General features: G+C 38.7%; 1 protein-coding gene across 5 annotated transcripts in view; it reads left to right on the top strand.

Annotated features, from left to right (window-relative positions):
• Positions 1 to 16,206, top strand: part of VPS13B (vacuolar protein sorting 13 homolog B) — a 445,653-nt gene that overhangs the window by 79,925 nt on the left and 349,522 nt on the right. For all 5 annotated transcript variants that reach the window (XM_080340706.1, XM_080340704.1, XM_080340705.1 and 2 more), the window contains one exon: positions 12,940 to 13,124. In XM_080340706.1, the coding sequence (XP_080196832.1) occupies positions 12,940 to 13,124 (185 nt within the window). The remainder of the gene's footprint in view (positions 1 to 12,939; positions 13,125 to 16,206) is intronic.

The raw sequence follows: 16,206 nt of genomic DNA, 5'->3' as shown, positions 1-16,206 counted from the left end.
TTTTGTTAATATGTGCCCTCACAGTACTGAAATATCACTACAGAAATCTAGATACAGAGATCCTCATGTGGAATATATATATGTGTATTTTCAGTAGGCTTTGTTTTTATGAACCCTCAAGAGCATTTATACAATATAGCTGTTCTCAGTATTTCAATGCATATTTAACTTAAAGGTAAATATTTACTATGTCTCTAGAATCTGTTACATTTACATTAGATTGGTACATGAGGTTGTATCCTCCTTCTGGCTAACTATTATACCATGATATTGAGAAACATTGCTGGCAACCTTAACATCAGCATTTTGTGTTTTCTTAATTTACTTCCTAGCTTTTGTTTGGACTTACCGTATAGTTGCCAATGGTTGCTTTGTACACATAATTTGGTTTAGCATTTTTAATTTCTAACTTCCATGTTAACATTACAAAAACTGAGGATTTGGAAGATCTTGTGTTATCACTATTTAGGTTTCTGCTCAAGCTTTTGTTACTGTAAAGGTGTTTGTGTTTTTATACAGCTCCCATTTTTTCCCTTCATGTATCCCTTACAAGGCAAACATCTATCTCTTAATCAAAGCCATGTGGTGCTATGCCATACAATTGTATTCTTATAGACAGAATTTATAGTTAGACTCATTATAAAATCCAGTAAGGTCATTATAAGTCCCAGTATGAGTCAGGATGTGGACTTGCTCATGGCTGCTTGATGGGTCATCTTGAAATCCCTACCATGTGCATTTCATGGTATCATAATGAATTGACCAGAGTGAGCGCAATTCATGCTGATCCCCAAGCGGTGCAGAAGCTGAAGATCTGACTTCTTGCACAGTAAGAAGTTTTTAGCAAGGAAACTAGTTCCTGGTGACATGGCTTTTACTGACAAGGTACTACTGTGATGACAGTAGGAGATTTTAGGATTTGCTGCTTACTGAAGAGCAGATTAAAAGTATATAGTGAGGGATCAGGTGAACTATCTGTCTTTGTTACTTTTTTGATTGAAACATCTTTGCAGAGCACGTTGAGTGGGGTGACTCTTCTTAGAACTAGAAATCACAGTAGATTTGTGAGAGAGTCATGGGATGCAGCCGTCAGGCAGTTCAGCGCGATTCTGCTTGTAAGAGGTGAGTGGATGCTGCTGGAAGGAAACACAGAGCCAGGTATCCACAGACTGTAAGCATTAGATCGTAAGTCTAGGAAGTTTTCCAATGAATTGACACTTGAGTCTTGATTCTGGCAGCCTGCTTTATCGACTAGTCGTAGTAAATCAAGAATAATGTCAATTTAGATTGCATAGGGATTGTGTTTCACATGGGCAGTTGAGGGGCATGCTTGGTTCCTGGCTCAGAAGCAGAAACAGGTTGAGAACACATGAAACTAATTTTGTAGCATTCAGTTGTGACTATTAGTTATGTCAGTAATTGGATATAACTGCCAGATGAAAATTCAGGGTATCCTTCAAAACTGAAAAGATCTGCGATTGCGTGCCTAAACAGATGCCATCAGTGTATGGGACAGGAGAGGGTTTCAGCCCCGTCAGCATCATGTGAGTTAGCACTAGCATGTGTGAAAACCTGTTTGAACTATTGAGATATGCCAGTGATATGGGCCATGCAAAACCAGTCAGAAACAGTCATTCTCTTGGGTTTTGCAGAGCTGGTTGTGCAGAACTGCCTCAGATGTAAACAATCCGCGTAGGGAGTTTACTGGACTGCTTTGGCATTCTGAACTTCTCTGCCATTGCCTACAAAATGCATCGAAGAGCATAATGCTAAATCAGATGGTCTTTTTGCCGGTGTTTTTTTTTTTTTTTAAATTTATTGGTAGGGTTTTTTTTCTATATGGCTTTGTGAGCAACAAATCTGACGCTTTCAGAAGTCTGGATTATTGTACGTCTTTGAGGAGTAGGTGTGTCAATGTATCATAGCAAATTGTGAACAGTATTACAGGGTCACTTAATGTCTTATTACGATGTTTTTTTAATTGATAACATGGTTTAACATATCTTCATTATAAAAGTTAAAGTAAGCCATGCTTGTGTATAAGGCTGAAGATGCTTAAGGAACTTGTGGGGAACATTTTCTAATCTGCAGTGATATTAATGTGTCAAGCTTCAACATGAACATTTTGGGGCACATTTCAACTGCACTGTTCTGGAAGGAGCTGTGGTTACCAAGAACAACCCTCTACCCAGGGGAAGGGTTTTGCTTTCTGAGTACATGGCTTGCAGCTTGATTAGTGTGACAACAAATTAACTTCAGTTGGAAACCTCTTGTTCAATTTTTTTTTTTTAAATCTAGTTCAGATCTAATGTTCCCGCTTCTCAGCAGATGTGGCAGTCAGTATTCAGCAAATCTGTTAAAAGTGCTCTTTTAATCAATGTAAATTGGAAGCAGTCGTATTTTTTTAGTTTTGTCCACGAGGAGGAAATTCAGCAGAGTTGACAGTAACGAGTGGTCAGTCATCTGTAGTTTTTCCACTGTAGTTATTTAGACTAATTAATTGTCAAGGCTCTTCAGTGAAAGTAAATTAAGCCTATTAACCAATATCTGTCCAGGGAAAGTGATTGCACATGGTGAATACTTTATCCGGGTTGTTGTAACTATTGCCATCAGTGCTTGCTGACATTTGTACTAGAAACAAGTAAAAGGTATTTATTTCAAAATGTGTAGGATTTTCAGGGTTAAAGCTACATTTTCATTTACTTGAGACTGGTGAAGAGTATGAAAAACTGACAGTCGTAAAACTGAAGTGCTGTTATGAAGCATAAATACTGAAGAAAATTTGAATCTGTAATTTATATTCCTATTATATTGGATGTATGTGGAAATTCTGTTTCTCCTAGTGTTACCACTATCTGTGGGAAATGCCTATTTAGGATTTTCGGTTATATTCTGTTTGAGGCTTTACCCATGTAAACTCTGTCTGGAAACATCCACTGGTGGCAATTCTTCACATACAGTATTTGTCCTTTTATTTCTTCAGAATTTTGCCTGCAATTTGGTGGCTTCCCCTTGCCCCCGCTTTTAAGTGTATCTGTGAACCACAAAGAGAAATACAGTCTCTGAGGGGGCATCCAGACTACCAAATAAACCACTCTAGAAATCTGTCCGTGGCCCTGAGGCTGCGTGGCCTCCTGTGGCTCAGTTAATATCCACATGCCTACCTGTAGCTTCCCCTTCCACTCCCAATAGAAGGAAGAAGTAAAAACATAAAGCTAAAAAGAATATGGTCAGACTTCAGCCCGGGTACAGCTTTTGGTATGCTTGGGCCCTTCAGTGTTGTTTGAGCAACTGCCAGCTACCGTGGCCCCAAACTGGCAGGGAGCGAGCAGTGTGCGCAGCCAGGGGGCGATGTTGGAGCCTGCGCTTGGCCTTGCTTTGTTGGCAAATTAAGGATGTAACCTGCTTGAAACATACATCCTGAAACTGCAGGGCATGGAGGGTGACTGCGGTGGCATCCTGCTAGCCAGCCCCATTCAAATGGTGGTCATTGCATAGAGTACTTCAGTGTTACAGTTGTTCTCTTACTTTTCACTTTTTTCTTTACATCTTGCTTTTAAGAAAATTGCATGGGATTTGATAGGATTGAAGAGACTGTTTTAAAAATCTGTAGTTGTTAGATACAGTAACTTGAAGAAAAAATCAGATTGTCTTTCATGCGTTAGGACTTCTAGTATAGTACCCTGTAGAATTATCTTTCTGAAATTGTATTATTCACCTTGTGTACCAAATACTCCTCTTTCACTGATGCTGTATGTTTAAAGGCTTCTTGAATAAGCGATATGGTTATTGGACAAGCTTTCTAGAATTGCTAATTTTTGCTTATCTTTTTATGGTTCCATTCATTACATTTACGGAGCATTGTTATGTTTCTGGACAAGCTGTAGCATTTCCTTCTTTGGCTCTGAAGAGCGTCACTCACAAGTGGTAAGGCTTCATTTCTACCTGGAATGAGGTATTAAAAACTCTGTAGTCCTGAATTTTACACCTTTTTTTGCAAGCATGTTAATGTGACGCTCATTTAAATTTGATGACCATGATAAATGGTGACTAAAAAACCTATTTTGTTTAAAAAAAACCAAACCAACCCTACGTTTATCTTCACTCAGAGCAACAACTAAACCAGATATCAAGGCTTATATGCATATTCACCTGTTCAGCTGTCTGTAATACCTTAGCAGCTTTACTTTATCTGTGTTCATTTCTAGGTAGGAGAGCACACTGTCCTGTGTCCAGCATCATTTGTTTGCTGTGTGCTCCTCATGCTTCTTCCCTCTGGTACTCAGGTGTCCCTTTTTTTTGTTCTCTTCTATGGGAATAGTCCTTCTCATAGATCAGGATGTCTTTGGTTCTAGGCTGTTTGTGTACAAAGAAACATCCTTACCATTTTTCCTCAACATTTTTGTCCTAGTTGTTCATAGCCTTTATTATTTTTAAAAAAACTGTTTCTTTAGCAACGCCTTTTAAAATAAGTTGAAGTACTCTGTCAGCCAAATTTTGCAGCTCTACTGGAAATTAGCAAGGTAACTCGACAGCAACTTAAAAACGAAATAGTGAGTGCAATTTTAAAAGAGCTTATTGGACAGAAATCTGTATTAAAACCCTTTAATTGTGCTCCTAGCGATTAAACAAAAGTCTATCCTTCAAAATCATATTCTATATTCTGTAGAAGTCTCTAGCAGAGGCCTGCAGTACTGGCCGCTGAGCTGCCCGTGTGGTTTTCCAGCAGGTGGGATGGTTTCCGTGCGGGCGGCTGCTCCTGCCTCTGCATCCAGGGGAGGATGCTGGGGGCAGTTGCCTATTTTGGGGCTGGCACAGCATCGTTCTCATTCCCTTGATGACACTAGGTTAGGTATGGATGTCCTTGTCACACAGCAGCAGCCTGTGTGTGCCATTCCTGTTTCGCAGCATTGTGTTCAGCAAACAACTGTGTTTGTCCGTGCTGTTTTCTCCACTGAGCGCCAGCATGTTTCTGAGCCGCCTTGGCTTCCTGTTTTACCTGCTAATGGCAACCAAATGGCTCCATGTGGCAGATTTAGAGGACTGATTTAATGGCTGTTGCTGCTGCTTCTGGGAGTGCGTGAAGGGGGAAGGAGAAGAGGAAAAAGGAGAGGGAGGGTAGAGGGAGAAATTGCTTCTCTGGACAGTAGTGCAGGCTGCTCTGTGGAAGGCAGTTCCCCAAACCCTGTTTCACCCCCGTGGCTACTGAGATTGGATGACACCGTGGTATCCAAAGCAGTGATACTGGATTTACAAAAGCTACAAAAAAAACGTAGCACATGTTTTGTTCTAGTAAATATAGATCTTTGCTGTTAGGAGATTTATGGCCACTAGCAACTTTTACCTGGTTACCTCTGGTGGTTTCGATGATCTTGGTCATCTCCACGTTCCAGCTGATTTCCCCAACCCCTGCGGAAACAGGAGGTAAATGATAATGTTTGCATTTATTTTGGCATTGCTGCTTTTCTGAGTAGGAGCTAGTTCTTCTGAAAAGATACAAAACACAACTAAAATAGTAGATGTAAAAGTGCTCTGCTTCTGGTACGATTCTCTCCATACTACCTTCATCAAACCAGTGGTCCCCTACAGAAACTCCTTGTTTCTTTTTGGGTGTTTTGATCTTTGTTCACTGTAATGAGTAGTGTGGGTTTTTGTGGTGTGTTTACTTTTTCCTCATGGCCTTTATATTTTTATATCCTTGGACACAGTGCAACCAAATGCCATATCCCTTCTCTTGTCCCCAGTATTATCAGCAATCATAGACATTAAAATTCCTAGATACAAGTAAAAAAAGTTACAGACCTTCTTGCAGAAGAAAGATGTTTAAAGAAAGAATGTCCTGAACTGACATTAATTGCATTCCATGAGGAGAGTTTCTTATCCCTTGTTTTTTGATTGGCCATTCCCCCCACCTTGTGGAGTTCTGAAGATACAGTTCTTCAAAGATATAACTTTATGCACAAAGTACAGCTGGTTGATGATGTGTGTAAAGCTAACCATATATAGTAAGGACATAAAGAAGACTGAGGGCTCGTATTGTAATGTCAGAGCAGAGAACTTGGAAGTTTATTCTTTTTTCTATTTGTCATATCACATATAGTATTCTTTCTGAAGACAAGTATCAACTGGTGGTTAGAAAAGGAGGCTTTTTTTTTTTTGAAGGAAGAAATAGCAATTTGTGACTGACCTCCACTTGCAGTTTGATGGCAGTTCAGGCAGATCCCTGACATCTGTCCATTGATGAGCTTTTCCAAAGCCAGTGAGCTGAATTTGATCTAAACATCCCAAATATGTTTCTTTAATACAGCTGCAGGTTTAATATGCTCCTGCATTACAGTTTCAGCAGCCACCATAGTTTATCATGTGCCCAAAAGTCTGAAAACGCAACCACTTGTTGGGTTATCTCTAACTGGTATCAACAGATTTTTAGTTCAAATTTGTTGCATTTTGAGGCACACAGGCAATGACTTGACTGGAAGTGGGGACAGTCTGCTTTCTTGCCGCCTTTCTTGAACTTCTAATCCAGTAGGTGGAAAGACTCATCTGTTGCTTAGTGCATCTGGATTCAAGCTGAGGGAAATTAAGACTTTCCTACTCTCACATTCCAGGTCTTTGTTTTTTCTTGCAGCCTTCGACATTTTCTCTTGGTGTCTCACAGCAGATAAAGTTACAATAACCATTCCACTGAGGGCACTGCTGCTTAATTCCTTGTTGCTTCACAAACCAGTTTTATTATTCACATGTAATGATCATAATTTTAAATCTAATGATCATAATTGTTAATGTTCAGATGTAACAAACCAAACTAAATGATTTTAAGTCTTTTTTAATTCACTAAAAATTCGAAAAAAGTTGCTGAATCTTGAAGTTCATTGTTTTCTCCCTTTTAATGACCTGTGTGGTTAGCAGTGTTTCCTACAAATAAGTGGCAAAGGCAGCTGCTGAAAATCCACCTGTATTAAGAGGTGATATATCAGGCAGCCTTTAGTGAAGCCTGTACAAGAGCAGAAGAGGTTGTGAAGATATTGATTTTGCAAATGTTTTTGGAATTCAGTATATCAAAACAGGCTTCATTATTATTTTTTTGATAATAATAAACTTGGTCATCTAGCTCAAATACCTGTATGTTGCTGTCTGAAGACTAAAAATTGTGGTAGCATATGCAGACATGTGGTATGACTTTTTTATTGTGAAAAGTAGTGACTTCAGTCTTGCATTTTAAAAAATTAAAATGCCAAGACTGTAGTGGTTAACTTCCTTTCCCTTTCTTCTTCTCGCTGTGCGTTCCCTTCAGAGTTCTGATATTTGTCATAGCTACTTGCTAGACACTGTTGCCCTTACCCAATCATAGTTGCTTAAATGTTAAGAAAAAGCATCGAAATTGTCATTTTCTTTAAATTCGTATGAAAGATCAAATTAGGTAGGAATAGGGATTTGTGGTAGGTATGTAGATGAAGCCGTTGTTCATGTTGCCTGTAAAAGCAGGATACGTTTTCTGTTTGCCTACGAGGAAAGGTGTGCAAATGCTGACTGAAATAATTTAGGCATTTAAAGTGCGTTCAGGTTCGTCTAAGGCACATTTGCTGGGTTCTAGTAGCAGGTTACTGGTTTTGTTATTTTGGAAAAAATGAACTAATCGTATTTTACTGTACAGGATATGAGTAATAACAAAAATTAAATTTTTGGAAACATTTTGCAGGTTCCAGCTTTGCAGTTGGGGACTCTATATAAACCTCTGGAGCCAGCTGTTCACCGCTATATTCTTTCAATCACTCCGAGGTGTTGATTTTAAAAGAATGAGTTGCTGTTCCTAAAGTCTACAAACTGAAAATATTTCATAGCAGACCTGTGAACTTACGTGGATTGGTTATCCTGGTGCCTATGCATGGTGTATAATAAGGACCAATTCATGTTTTCATTCAAAAACAGTGAGGAAAACTATTTTCTTTAATGATACGCCAGATTTATCCAAATATTTCAGCAAGTCTGTATTACAGTTTGTCAGCAAACTGGGTACAACCAAAGTGTATTTAAAAATCATTTAATTAGGACAGATTCATTTTCACTCCATGCCACTACACAGCAAGACTTGCTTGTTCATATTTCCTTAAATTTATTCTGGAACTTGTCCAAGTTCAGCTTTAATGAGTAGCCTATCCTGCTAGTTACATTAGGATTTATTTTCCCCTGGGGAAGAGTGTTTGAATTGGTAGTTTTTTTAACCTGTTCAGTTAAATGAACATATGTTCAGAACTGCATCTTAACTCTTGAGTGTAAAGATTTGTGAAATAATTATTTCTATTGTTGTTATAGCTTTAAAGTGCAATTTAAATAGTGGATTTAGACTCTGACTATGTGCCGTAACTGTTTTAATATGGTGATGAGTTTTGATATGAAGTCACATTCAGTTGCTTAACACAAATTTAATGATACAAAATAGAAACACAAATCTGACTTGGTTTACTGAAAAAAATATTTGTACTTGTATTTTCACTTATTGCTTGAATATATCTCTTGGGTCATAAAACTTGGTTAAATATAGCTCAGTACCTTATTAATGATGGATTTTCTGTATTAACAGGTGCAGTTTGGTAGCAAACTTGTATTTTAAGTTCTTTTAAATGCATTATTTGTGTTTCAAAACTATTATAATAAATCCTGAATTATAAATGTACTTTCATCACTAGCCAGGTCTAGTTAAAATTTCCTTTAAGCAACATTTGCTGCACACATGGTACAATACTTCCCCGCCCCCCCCCCCCTTCCATTTTTTTCTACTAAAAAAAGAGATTTATTTTCTTCAACTTCCCATTCCTTCAAATTTATCCGAAAAGGACCAGTAGACTTTATTCCTATGGGATTGGTAAAGTACAATAAGCACAGAATTTGCATATTGTTAAAAAAACCTCATACACTGTTATTACCCATAAGGGACTATTTTATATGAAACTTTTAAGTTTTAAATTTAGCATAGTTTGGTACAGTAGCTGTAATATGTATTAAATGAATGACCAGACTTTTAAAGCAAAATCTCTTCTGCTGTCAGATTGTATGCTGTGATTGTCAAAGCTCTTCACAGCCAGCACCCCGCCAAAGTACCTGAATTTATTAATACAAATGTGTTATTTTAGATGCAATTATTGCGAGGTCATGTTTATCCTGAATTTTGCTGAAGAGGTTTTTCTACCTGTCTTTTGAAATATTCAGACACTTCTTTCTGAAATATTTAGTTTTAATCCATCAAAACAGTAGGAAAAAATAAAGGAAAAGTAGAAAATATAAGTTGTCTGTTAGGATAACTAAAGGAAAAAACAGAAGGGAAAATGGAAGAAAGGAAAAGTTTCAGTGCACTTCTACAATGAGAGAAACAATAAAAGATCTCAAATCATGGCTTGATAAAAACCAAAGCTAGGAAACATTCTGATTGATAGCCCCATGCATTACATTTCTTTCCATGTAACTCCTGCAAAAGCTTTGCTAACATGCATATCTAGTTTTCCAACTTCAGTTTTACATAAAAGTTAATTATTTGTGCTGTCTGTTTAATCTTGAGTTTAATTTTTTTTAAAGAATTTGTTGTGTATATAGTATTTTGTTTTACAGGGATGCATTTTCCTAAGTATAGAATCACCTTATATACTCCTTTACTTATGCACACCCTTGCAGCTTAAGTTGATAAATGACAGTGACTCTAAGAAACTATAGGAAAGCAAGTTTGAATTCTAACTTGGCACCGGCATTAGAGAAGGCGAGAGTATTGCCAGAGCTTTTCTTCTAGTGACTCTATGGATATATGTACATTTACACAGAGCAGTGTTTGTGTGTCTGAAGAGCTGAAATGGAAGATGTTTTATCAAATTGTGTCCACAAGTGAGTGAACTTCATGTGTCCTCTCGTGTGTGTTGTGTGGTAGGACTTGTCAGAATATGTCCCAGGCTGTTATCTCCTTTCAGCTATCTCAATCCCAAGTGCTTTTCTTCAGTTTTTCTTAACAAGGCAGTGTATTTCCCTATTACGTCACTTAAGACTAGTAGTATTTTCAGCTTTTACTTTGTATCTTCTTAAATTAATGATTTTCTAACTAGCTTATTTTTTGAAGTGTAGTCAAAAATGGTTTTTTAGATGGCTTTCTTGCACCAACAGATTTCAGATGTGTGGTTGCATTCTTTTCTCAGACAGCCACGTGTGATGTTTGTACTTTTTGGGGAAAGGACATCTTCAGGAAAGGCATGTGATGTGTTGGGACTTCAAACTGGGAGACAGGAAGAGCTTCAGGAGTTCTGTATGGGTATTTCTCATCCATTTGATGACCGACTGTGCTGCAGTTGGTAGAGCGGTGATCCCTGGCAGCGAGGCCAGTGTCTGGTCTGCTCCTAGAAAGATCTTTACCTGTCTGTCAGCACAGAAGGCGGGTGGGAGAAGCTTCGTTCCCCGAGCGGGACAGATGTAATTTTTCTTGTCCAAACTTGCTGTTTGGTGTGAGTGACTGCTATAAAGACAAACAAACAAGGCTAATACAAGTTCTCTTCTGAAAAGGCTTCTAATGAATTTTGATTCTTCTAGCAACAGAAGCTGTATCAATCCAAAATATGGTAGTTCCAGACTTTAAAGGCTGACTGTTTCACTGAAACAGCAGACTGCTTTTATTTTTTTAATTCTGAAGGAAATTTCTACTGCCAGACATGAAGACACAAGGCTAAGTTCTCCCATATAATCGTGAAATATTTTTCCTTCATTCATCCCTTTTCTGCAAATGGCATTTGAAGCTGGCAGCACAGCTGTGTCATTAGCTGCAAATGACTTGCAACTCATAGGTACTCTTGTTACTTGCTTCCTCCCTCTTCTTCTCAACATTTTTGAGACAGGTAGTCCTGATTCCATGCTTTATGATATTGAAAAACCTTGGTCTGAAGAATACAGATTACTATTACAGAAGGCTACAACAGCTGTTTTTGTTTTTCTCTATCCTCCATCTGTATATATATCCATTTTGTGGGAGTCTTTAATGAGTATCTTCTTTCATAGGAATCAGTTTTTCTTTTATTCCCTTGTTTATATTTTTAGTGAGAAGCAATGGAATTGGCTTTTGTAGATGGACTTTTTCTATTAAACTTTGATCTGTGGTGTAGACATCAACAACTGAGATAATTATCGTAATCTTCTTTTATAGGCGGTGGGCAGAAATAGTGACCTGCAGAAGCAGTTTGTTTAATCTTCAGATCTAGAATGAATGGATCTCTGTTACGTCTATGAATGCTATTTTCTTTCCTTTTACCTTAAAATGGTCTATACAGCCATCTTAGATATGGATGTGTGTTTGTACTGTTGGTATCTAACACTTCATGAGATTATTCTTGTTCCAGAGAAAATGGTTTCCAGATAGCTGTTTCCCGGTATTGACAAGGAACTGAGGGAGGAGATCTGTTTGTGACTTAGGATGAATGCTTCAGTGTGCAAGTCCAAATTCAAAGTGATGACATTACCTTTGGCTGTACGGCCTTGTCAGCATGATAGCTAATGCAAGTCTTCTGCTGCTCAGAATGCTTCTTTCTAAACCACATTTCATGTGTCACACAGGCCTAATCTGCAGCTTATTGGCCTAAAGTGTTAGCAGCAGAATGTTTTGCTATTCTGCTTCTTCATGTTGATGATAGTGATAATGGATCTGAGAACTGATGATGGGCTTTTTTTCTTCACAGTTTTCTTGGTGAAGGGCCAGTGTCCCAGTCAGGTGCAGAATGTACAAGGAAGTCTACTTGTTATTGCCAGAATTTTGTGTTATTTCATGCTGCTGCAGGTTTTAGAGTTTGAGCATCAGGAATGGCCATTTTCTGAATTCATGAAGCCTCCTGCAGAGTCGCAGCTGCTGGTAGGTTGTCACCTCTGTTAGGTTAGATGGCTGCAAACATTTTCTTGTGGAGCCCGATGGAGATGCAGTGTATTGGGAGTGCTTGGGACAGTTCCTTGGAAGGTTTTGATTTTGCTGGTCTAAAGAGCCATTCAATGTCTGCCAGGTGACGTCTTTACATTTTCAGTTCCTCAAACATTTTGGTAAAGGATTCTTTTTTCCTGGGCTAACAGATTGTGTGAGCAGCTTTCCCTTGTTTGAGGGTCTGATTCCCAATGGAATATTAACCTGATAGTGTTAATTTTCATGTGGCTTTAGGCTTCTCCCTAAACTCTTCTAATGGAGGAAATTCTCTGGAATGAGAATGAGCCAGTCTCTGCATCAGTGATTATATTTTGGCCACACTAGAGAAAATAATGCTAAATAGCATAAAAAGTACATCTCAGTGATGCAGCAGAAGGTGATGAGAGCAAGAATAGTGATGTAAATATGCTCCAAAATGAGAATATTAAAGAATCTTTGCAGTTTTTGTTGAATGTAGCTAATCAATGTGTTGCCTCCTCTCAGGTAATAGTGTATATATTAGGAAGAAAAAGTAATGTGTTGACTTTTCTGTAGTTGTGGTGGAGCCTTGTTGTTGATAGTGGACTACATTGCCACAGAAGAATTTTATTTCCAAACAGAATGTCCTTTACCTTGCAATACCCTCCCAATGCCTGTCCACACCTCTTTCTCCTCCACAATTATAAGGTAAAAGGCACTGAAAAATATTAGAATCACTTAATGAGCTCTATGTCAGGTCTTTATATTTGGTTGTATGGACATTGTCTGTATGTTTCTTTTTTATCACTGGACATATCTCATTTAGTGATTCACTGTAAGCTTTTAAATAAAATCAGAAAATTGAATTTTTGAACAGATTTCAGCGTAAGTAGGTTCAGCTCTTGCAAGAAGAAATTTAACAGGCTTACAGCTCCAACCTTATAAGCTGACTGCTTATAGTCTGGTATTCTGTGACTAAGTTTTTAACTTGTTTATATGCAGCAAAGTAACAATTTTCCTATTTTTTTTTCTCTCAATATTTTAAACAGGACCAAGCGAGCTCATGTCCCGTTAACAGAATGCATATTTGAGCTTCCTAATTTGACAGTTCAAGCAACTAGAGCTCAAACCCTTCTGCTTCAAACTATTTATCAGAGCTGGTGTCATCCTGTTGGAAATGTCAGTTCGGTGGTGGTAAATGAAGCTTTACTGAATGAGGTTTTCCAAACTTCAGGTAAATATGTGATGGTTTTGGTTAAGTATTTATTATAGTACAGAGCACTGCTAGTGAATGTGCACACAACTATATCCTTTAAATCCAGGTTTTTACTTACAGTAGTTAACAGACAGAATGTTTTTTGTGTGTATATGGGTATTTATAGCTTATGCTTAAAATCCAGGATGTAAGCTAAGCCACCCAGCTTCACTCCTTGGCACCAGTTTCTGGATGCATTTAATTTTCCCATGCAGGACAATTTTTCCATGCTTCCCTCATCTGAAACATCCACCCTTGCTGCCTTATATGGTGCAATGTTGTTAATTTAAGATCATTCAGAGGTGAAGCTGTTGGAGGAAATAAAAAAATCTGGAGTATTAAGAGCTTTATTAATCAATGGCATGCATTGATATATTTTTTTAAAGGGCTGCAGATGTTTCTCTTCCAGTTTCATAAATATGTTACTTTACTGTTGTGAAATTGCTGAAGATATGCAGGTGTCAGTGATGATGATATAAATAATGAAATTGGGTACCTCTCATCCTTTTGCAAAACACCCATGAATTTGGGAAATAAATGAAGGATTTTGGCCAGTTTATAGAGAAGACCGTAGTCTTCAAGTGCATAAAGGTCATCCAGAAGAAGACATTTTTTTGTTCAATATTTTTATGCAGGCTAGAATAATTTAGACCCACTGTTGTTTAGACTCACTATTGTTTATCTGTTGTGAATAAACACATTACAAGAATAATTGATATCTTTTGGAATGTCCATCATTAGCAGTCTTACAGAATGTGTCAGAAGAATGATTCAGACGTAGTAAGTAGTGACTTGAGGCAGGATAGTAGATTGGACTACTACTGTAAGTCTTTATCAGTCCTGTTTTTCTTAGTCATATTTTCTCTTTTCAGTCCTGTTGTGTGTTTGTGTGGGGTTTTGTGTTTTGTTTATTTGTTGTTTTGTTGTTTGTGGGGTTTGATTTTGTTTTGTTTTCTGCAATTTAAATCTGTGATCTAATGGTGCAAAAGAACTGTTTGTAACCCTTGGAATAACTGTTTCAAGTGCTTAGTTTTTCCTTCTTTCCCCCAAAGTCACTAGTTCTCTTCATTCCTTGATTCTGTGGGGGGTCACCTATGGATGAGATCCCGAGGTTTTATTTTCAAGAACTGGTGCTTCTGAAGGTAGCAGGTTTATAATGCACACCTCAAAGAAATGGGGGGGATAAACAGTCATTTGGTCATTTCGGATGGTCTTAGGGCTTACAGAGTTCCAAACTCAACCATTCCATCATTTAACATGTTTCAGTCCTTCATTTCAATGAACTGTGATACAACTGTGCTAACAATATATCTGCAGAATAGAAATCTGGAGCACACATTTTAAGTACTTACAATAAAGTAAATGAACAGTATAATACACTTGTTTTGATCTTCTCTTGTTCGTGGCTTAACGCTTGACCTGGTAAATTTTATACTTCTGTAGTTGTACTTCGTATTAACCAGATAAGGCAGCTTTGAGTTCAAGGCTGTGAAATGGTTGCTGTCTGCCCTTTGACCCTAGTTCTTGGCTTGGTTGATTCTATAAGTGTGCTACCTTTTGTTGGAATACATTTGTGTAAAATGTAGTATCATGTTGTGTTGAAAATCATCGTTGTACGTAGTGTCATACAATCATAGAATGAATCATAGAATGCTAGGGATTGGAAGGGACCTCGAAAGATCATCTAGTCCAATCCCCCTGCCGGAGCAGGAACACCTAGATGAGGTTACACAGGAACGTGTCGAGGCGGGTTTTGAATGTCTCCAGATTAGGAGACTCCACAACCTCCCTGGGCAGCCTGTTTCAGTGCTCTGTTACCCTCACTGTGAAAAAGTTTCTTCTCAAGTTTAAGTGGAACCTCTTATGTTCCAGTTTAAACCCATTACCCCTTGTCCTACCATTGTTTGTCACCGAGAAGAGCCTGGCTCCATCCTCAGGACACTCACCCTTTGTATATTTATAAACATTAATAAGGTCCCCCCTCAGTCTCCTCCAAACTAAAGAGCCTTTCTTCAGCCTTTCTTCATAAGGGAGATGCTCCACTCCCTTAATCATCTTTGTTGCCCTACGCTGGACTCTCTCCAGCAGTTTCCTGTTCTTCTTGAACTGAGGAGCCCAGAACTGGACACAATATTCCAGATATGGTCTCACCAGGGCAGAGTAGAGGAGGAGGAGAACCTCTCTGGACCTACTAACCACCCCCCTTGTAATAAACCCCAGGATGCCATTGGCCCTCTTGGCCACAAGGGCACAGTGCTGGCTCATGGTCATCCTGCTGTCCACCAGGACCCCCAGGTCCCTTTCCCCTATGCTGCTCTCTAATGGATCATTCCCCAACTTATACTGGAACCTGGGGTTGTTCCTGCCCAGATGCAAGACTCTACATTTGCCCTTGTTGTATTTCATTAAATTTCTCCCCGCCCAACTCTACAGCCTGTCCAGGTCTCTCTGGATGGCAGCACAGCCTTCTGGCATGTCAGCCACTCCTCCCAGCTTGGTGTCATCAGCAAACTTGCTGATAGTACACTCTAGTCCCTCATCCAAGTCATTGATGAATATATTGAACACTACTGGCCCCAGCACCGACCCTTGAGGCACTCCACTAGATACAGGCCTCCAACCGGACTCTGCCCCATTGACCACCTTCCATATACTTTAACCGTGACATGTATGTGTGTTAACTTCTGATAAAACATGGCTGTAATTGGAATTTCAGTTTTGGGGTTTTTTTTGTGAAGTAACTATGAGGATAATGTAGTCAATAAGGAACTCTTCAGCAAACAAGGCACATTCGTTACTCTCTGATATTCTGTTACTAACATTTAGCTTAGTTCCTCCCACATAAATCTTCCTTGGGAGTCCATGATTTGGGTTCCCGCCTGCCCTGGTGTGCCCCTGTGCTCCTCCGTGCTTGTGCCAGTTGGCCTGTGCTGGGCTGGTGGCTCCTTTGATGGGTCTGGGAGTAGCCCAGTAGAGTATTATTTGGGCTCCCTCTCCAGCTTTTCTCTGAGAATCTCTTTTGGGTATACAGATGAGCTTTTATTGTGAAATGTAACATCTC

The sequence above is a fragment of the Nesoenas mayeri genome (assembly GCF_963082525.1).
Source record: "Nesoenas mayeri genome assembly, chromosome: 2".
Lineage (NCBI taxonomy): Eukaryota > Metazoa > Chordata > Aves > Columbiformes > Columbidae > Nesoenas > Nesoenas mayeri.
Note: the sequence above shows the minus strand (reverse complement) of the source record. Positions and strands in the feature narration are given on the sequence as shown.